This window comes from Hippocampus comes, unplaced genomic scaffold, assembly GCF_001891065.2.
Source record: "Hippocampus comes isolate QL1 unplaced genomic scaffold, H_comes_QL1_v1.1 scaffold257, whole genome shotgun sequence".
In the NCBI taxonomy this organism is placed as follows: Eukaryota; Metazoa; Chordata; class Actinopteri; order Syngnathiformes; family Syngnathidae; genus Hippocampus; species Hippocampus comes.
The window spans coordinates 159,283-166,416 of NW_017804972.1; the positions used below are offsets into that span (position 1 = coordinate 159,283).

General features: G+C 41.0%; 1 protein-coding gene across 2 annotated transcripts in view; it reads left to right on the forward strand.

The window, feature by feature from the left end:
* The window catches only part of LOC109529110 (syntaxin-binding protein 4), a 55,522-nt gene that overhangs the window by 13,463 nt on the left and 34,925 nt on the right, over nt 1-7,134 (forward strand). For both annotated transcript variants that reach the window (XM_019892287.1, XM_019892297.1), the window contains exon 3: nt 2,549-2,644. In XM_019892287.1, coding sequence (XP_019747846.1) covers nt 2,549-2,644 — 96 coding nt within the window. The remainder of the gene's footprint in view (nt 1-2,548; nt 2,645-7,134) is intronic.

The window sequence follows — 7,134 nt, forward strand, 5'->3', positions numbered from 1 at the left end:
GATCTAGCTTCAGTATCTACACACATAGACAGTGAGGTCTATGTTCCCTCTTGGCCAATCGGAGGCCAGGATGATGCTCGGTAAGCCAATGGCAGAGCAGCTATGAGTATGTTGAGTCCAGGAAACTCGCAGCTGTGACCGAAATAAACATCGTTCACTATGTAAATCAGTGTGGTGGTTGCTGTTGCCTTTTTTCGAACGAAGCAGTAGAGGTCGCTGTTGGATAAGACTTCGTTGTAGTGAATGTCTTCGCGAGGCTGGAGCAGATAAAATTATTTCGTATAACGCAACAGGGGGCTTTTCGTCGTATGGGGGGCAGGAGAATGGGAATTATGTTCATGCATGAAGATTTTTTCACATAAGGGGGTATTTTCGCCCATGTAGGTTTCGTTCTAGAGGAGTTTCACTGTACTACATTAATGGGTGTATCGCCTGTTATTCGTACAATAACAGCAAGGAAAGTGTGGATATAGATGGGCGTTGAAGCCTCTCATCAGAAAAAGTGTGGGTGTTGAAAAATACTTTGGAATTTGTGAAACTGTGTGGCTCTTTTTCCATCTCGCTCGGCTCTACTCCGGACAACCTCACAAAAACAGTCATTATTATCCACTTCAAAGCACAAAATCGTGAAAAATAGAGCCCGCCTTCCACCTGCAGGACTGTGTGGATGTAATCGCTGAAGCCCACCTTCAGCTGTCAATCAAGTCTGCTCCGCGCTGTCCTGGTTCCTTCTGAGAGATGCACACGCTCTCACGGGTTTCAGAGAAGCAATCTGATTTCTGGCAGGTACACTGCAAATATTATGGTGTTAATTCAACACCCTGCGATTGGCTGGCAATCAGTTCAGGGTATACCCAGCTGTCTTCGAGCAGTAGGCGGGGTACACCCTGAACTGTTTGCTAGCCAATCGCATTTCAAATCAGCACCAAACTGGGTCAAATCCAGGTGATCTCATTTTAACAAGCTATCATTGATGCATCTACACAGACTATTTTGGTGCTCTTCTCATGAATAATGTTTCATTTGTGCTGCTTCGGTCAATTTCATATTTAGAGTAAGTGATGCAGTTTGAAACATAACAGTAATTTTAAGGCGCTCACTTGGAGCAACAGTGCCAAAGTTGATGGAAAATTTGCATTTATGGGTGAATTTTTTATACAGTATTATGTTGAAAAGTGAATTGCCTAGCATCATTATTTTACTTTACAAAAAATGTAGTACATCCCTCCAAATCAGTGGTTCTTGTTAGACGTACCGAACCCAACCAATTCATATGCACATTCACCGACTTCTTCATTAGTGAAAAATAAAAATATGAGTTTTTGCAAATTCAACACATAAAAAACGCATTTATTAAAAACAGAAAAAAGTCAAAAAAAAATTCTAGACATAAGTACACGTTTTTTTAATATTACGATGTACTATCACGACAGTCACACGTTGACGACTGAGCGAACTAAATTTCCCGCAGCACTGATTGGACAAGCAATCTAATGTGATCATCTGCAGCCAGTGATGGCGAGGGAGGCATGTCATAACCAATTGATATGTTGAGTCGGGTATGTCTTAACCTCTATGGCTGAGGCTCCATCGAACCCCTGAGACCCATTCACAGAACCCCTGGGGTTCGATCGAACCCAGGTTGAGAATCACTGTTCCAAATGAAAGATGCCAGTTTGGGCCTTAAAATGAGCATCGTCATATGAAATAAGCTAACTGAATTTTTGTTGAGATAAATAATGAAGTTAAAATGTTTTACTCTCATTTGAAAGTGCTTTTCCGACCAGATTTTCAATAGGCAAATTAACACAAAGGAGTTCCCCAAAATCGCCATTTTTCCCCACACAGAAACTCAATTTCTCTGAACCCCTTCATCCAATTTCCAAAATTCTTGCAGCACTGTAAATCAGATTGAAGTGTCCTTTCCAACCAGACTTTGCACTTTGGTAGACTTTTACTTTTGGGAAATCCTGACACTTTTGGGGAATCCTGACATGTTGCCCACGTTATGACTTGTGACTTGACAAAAACTAAAAGGCTTAAGACTTGGACTTGGACTTTGACTTGGGAGTTTAAAAGACTCACAACTTCAGCCATGGTGGAAACATTGTGTGTGCTCGGCTTGCAGAAAGAAAAAAAAAAACTTTCAAAATTCATTAAGCTATCCCCGTCGTGTAACCAAAGGATGTCAGGAAGTGCCACATATTTAGAGAAATCAACTCAGTGTGGCTGCGTCTTGATGCTGCTACAATTTCTGAGAGTGAACCTACAATGAACTCAACACATTCTTGCTTTTTTACATGCAAACAAAACTCACTACACAAAAATCATATTGACTTAAAGTGTTAAATATTACGGTATAAAGATGAAATAATCATTGAAACTACAGTAATCATATGAATGCATGAGGCCAGTACCAGTTTTGATAGTGGCACCACAACTTGGCTAATGGTGTTCCCAAAGGGCCACCGCTAAAAAAAGCTTGATGTTGGACCTTGCTAATAATAAATGGGGCACATTTCAATGTATCTGCATCTCTTTCCAATAGGAATTAAAGTGATTGGAGGAGTGAAGGAACTAACTGGGGAGGAGTTTGGAGTTTATGTTAAAAGGATTTTACCTGGTGGCCTTGCTTCAAGTGATGGTAAGCATATAACTTTAGAGTGTATGTCTTTTCATGTCGTGCATGAGGTTTCTTATTTTTTAATTACTTGTATAACCAAGGCTACTACTCCTGTTTTAAAAAATATGTACATAATTAGGAATTGAGTTGCAAGTGCAGTAGTTTTATACAGTAAATGAATAATAAGTGTGGTTATGATAAATCTATTGCTTTCTTTTGAATTTCTTGTGATTTAGGAGAAATGGCAATATTTTATAACATGACCATTCACATCTAGGATGATGGAATTTGGATGTGTTGCTCTTAAATTATGTATATGAAAAGCAATAGTGGGGCAGATCATGAAAAAAAACGTTCACATTGTGATAAAAGCCAGAAATTTGGTTTATATACTCTTCAAAGTCACACTCTTTCCAAAAATAATGCGAGCCACGCAATATTCCAAGATGGTGGCAGCAAAATCCAAGGTGTATGCCCAAAGATGTGGGGTTTTTTTTTCTTTGTTTTTTTTCTTTTTTCGAAATGCTTTCATTTTAAGCCCCATGGATGTTATGGGTACCAAAGGTAAAGGCAGCAGTGGATCCAAAAGTGAACTGGAGACAGTTGGCAGAGGGTAAAGAACGTGTTTAATTAAAGAGAGAGTCTGATGATCTAGCTCAGGACACAACGGTGGCTCGCAAACAAGAGGGTGAAGCTCTGGTTTAGTGTGGGAGAACTGACGATGAGAAGAAGGAATGGCATGAAGGATAAGTGTAGGATCAAGTGGCCCGTGGAGGAAAAAGCGCAGCCAGGCTGGGATAGGGAGGCACACTCATAATCATCTGTGAATCATCTGGCACCTGCTTGCAGATCAGCAGAGGTCTTATCACAGGAGGTGATTGCTGATCAGCTGCAGGTGTGGGAACATCCTCCAGCCCAGCCTGATAATGAAAGGAAAGAGACAAACAGAAGGTCCCTGGAAATGGACTCGCCAAAATAAATGTCCCACTTGGAGAGAGGTCAGGCAAAGTCTTTGGAGTTTGAACAAGTCCTGGAAAACAATCTGGCCTTTTTCTCTGAGCCAATCAAGAAGAAAAAAGACAGGACTCTTCTTCTGCAGAAAATTCAAAGCAGAAGCTTCTCACGGAGGACCATCTGCTGTTCTCAAAGCTTTACATTACTTGTCAGAGCTGGGAGTGTGACCTGCATGAGTACTTTCGGCCGTAGAACCAGTACTTCGCTGCTGGATTGAGCAAGGGTAGAATATTGTAGTCTTGCCAGAACTGTCAGTTGACCACTATCCTTGAGACTTACCAGTTAACAAGGAATCTGAGCCAGACGTTATCATTGTAGACGTGTCAGCTTTGGTCCATGCTCTGCCACTAAAAAGATCCAAAAAATTTAAGGACTATGCTGTTTTTGATCTTCTACCAGTGAAAAAATATACTCCAGGTACACAATGCCACATTTGGTCGTTGATGTGTACAGCTCTTCAGGCTGAAACCAGGTCCGAAACATGGCCATCGGGAAGACACAACGTGACAAATAAAAACACCATGCTAAGTAGATGGCATAACATCTCGAGGCACAAGACAGAGTTGTCCCACTTTTTGCTGACAAAGTTGCAAAAATGTTTGCCCCAAAGATGGTCATTGTCACAATGGGACCTGCTGCCCTCAGCACCCATAGAACTGATCTTGATGTTCTCATGAAGAAGGGGACAGCCACATATTTGGGCATGCCATACATAATACAGAACAATCCATTGTGATCAAGGCAAATGAAATAGATGTTCCCATCGTGTCATTAATTGTTTCCAAGAGCCCGGGCTACAACCGATCGGGGTTGCATTTGGGCGAGATCAGAGCCTTCGCTGGATCAAACTTCAGTATTTTGGCCTGAAGTCTTCTCTCCTTTCATGCCTTCACAAAATGTATCTCCATGTCAGCCTTCCGAAACAAAGGCAAAAAAACTGTTTGGCAGACACCTGACATATGACCAAAGGCCTTGCCTGTATTCTCCAACCAGGGTTTTTACCCTCTCACAGTCGAGGATTGCGCCCAAGAGATTCTGGAGAAGTTTGTCATCCTAATATATGACAGATCCAACTAAGCTGCTACTGTGGTTTAGGCCAGGCTTGGCTTCTGGCAGGTCTTCTGGACAGCCATTTCTTGTGAACAGCTCATTAAATGTAGCTGTAAATCTGGCCGTTGTGCCAGTTGAGATGAACAGCATCTCATGTATTATAGTTCTGTGCAGTTGCAACTGTAACTCATATGTGCCGTATATTACTAGCTGTAATAGATGCAACATGGTCCAAATATATCTTTTATCAATGTCTAAACACTTTACCGCATTTACGATTACACTTCGAGTTAATGACAGCCATCTTGAACTCCATCTTGGTTTCAGAATTTTATGTCATAACGCTACTGAAAATAACTTGTGAAAATAACATTTTCGTACAACCAGACTCACTTACCGTAATAACAATACATTTTACAAATATCTCACTCTCCCAAACCTGTACTTGTATCTATGCGCTGTATCGCAAGAGTTGGAATTGTTCCAAAATGTCTGCAATACCCAACTGTCCATGCATTTCCAGTTATTAAGAAAAAAAAATTATGAGCAGACTTCTTGGATTTTGCGGCCACCATCTTTTTGCATGGCTAGCATTATTTATTATGATTATTTTTTTAAAGAGTGGCATTTGAAGAGTATATGTACTAAATGATTATGGCTATTATCTGCTCCACTACAATGGCAAAGTTAACTTGTCTGCATCAAAATATAGTACAAAGAACAAATTTCCCTCAGTGATACAGAATGTTTTTGAAAAAATTATTACGTACTTTATAATTAAAATGGCATTGTTTTCATGACAATGGGGTTTTGAAGCCCCAAAACAATTATTTGGTCATGAACCCACGTGCCACGCTGGGCTATTTGGCGTAGCGAGAGCATTTCCTTTGACATACGCCCACAACATCTGACAATTTGGTGGCAAAAAGTCATCTAAACTATTTACCTACTCGAATCACGCCTTTGTTTTGGCACAGGTAGTCTAACGCAATTTTGGAGAATTTGATTGGGACACAAATTCTGAGCTCCACGGATCGAACTATCAGAGTGGAAGGCAGGGTCGCTGTGCCCACTACATAGTGCGATCTGAGATCTCTGTAGCTAACTTCACATCATCTGTCTGTGGAGGTCTGCGTGTAGTTCCTTATAAACATGACATATTTTGCGTGCTTCGACTTCCCGGACTTGAGCAAAGCAGTTTCTTCCTCCGCCATGTTAAGGACGATCAGTGTACCACTTGCCCATCATATGAGCATTTATGAATGACGATAAATCAAGGTCACGTCACGTCCTCAACGGACCTAACTGCCCTTTTTCTAACTGCGACAAACTGCGTGTATCTGCGAAAATAGCCTCATTCAAACCAGCCTCACGTAGATTTATGTATCTTGCCGCGCCCAAGTTGCAGTGGTCATGATAATAGATCCCTTTATCTGGCAGCGCAGTGTTGCTTTTAGTACATCTGCCTCCCAGTCGTGAGGTTCTGGGTTTGAATCAGTTCAGTTAAATTTTTCATGCATGCTCTGGCATTTTCTCTGCTTCATCTTCCACTCTCCAAAAACAAACATTTCCATAATTTTTGGAGAAATTTTTTCCTGTGATTGACTTGTGAGCAGTCTTGGGTGTGTGGTACCCCAGCTTTTGTCCAAAAGTCAGCTGAGATTGGCTGCAGCTCAATGATTACCCGACTGAAATGTGTTCTAGAACATGGCTTGAATTGACATCATTTATCAACCTTACACCTTTCTAGTATTCAATATTGCACTGTATTTTCTACTAATTTCATGCCATTTTATATGTGGTATTGATATAACGCGAACTTCTTCATCCCTAACAAGATAAAAGGCCTTAATAACATGCAAATCTCTTCCACGCTTCCAGCACGAATTGCTTAGTTTACTTCCCCCTACATGACTATGCATGAGCAGAAAAGCACAATTTGCTAATATGTTCGAACATCTGCCCTGGAGTGCACCTTCCAGCTGAAGTTGAAGTTTACATCATGGACTGCAAGTGATAACAGTGGACTGTTAGTCTGTCTAAATCCATCTGGAATGGCAGATCAAGTATTTGGCGATTTTCTCTCCTGAGAGTAAGTCACACAAATAAAACAAGCCACAACAGACTCGCGACCAACATATAGTATGTTTTGGCCACAAACAGCAGACTGGCAATGTGCCCCCCACAATTTTTTTGTTGGTTAGTGGTGAATCATACACAGGTTCCCTAAGACAGGCTGTATTTTAATCATTTGACCACATCTCCCAGTAGACATACTAGCACTATTAATGGAACTCCTATGGACATCTGTGCACACTGATATAAACTACTCATAAAAATAAAGGGAACACCTAAACAGCGCAAGTGTTCCCTCTATTTGAGCAGTATATATATATATATATATATGGAACGCCATAACCAGGTGGCTGGCATAGTCTACCGAAACA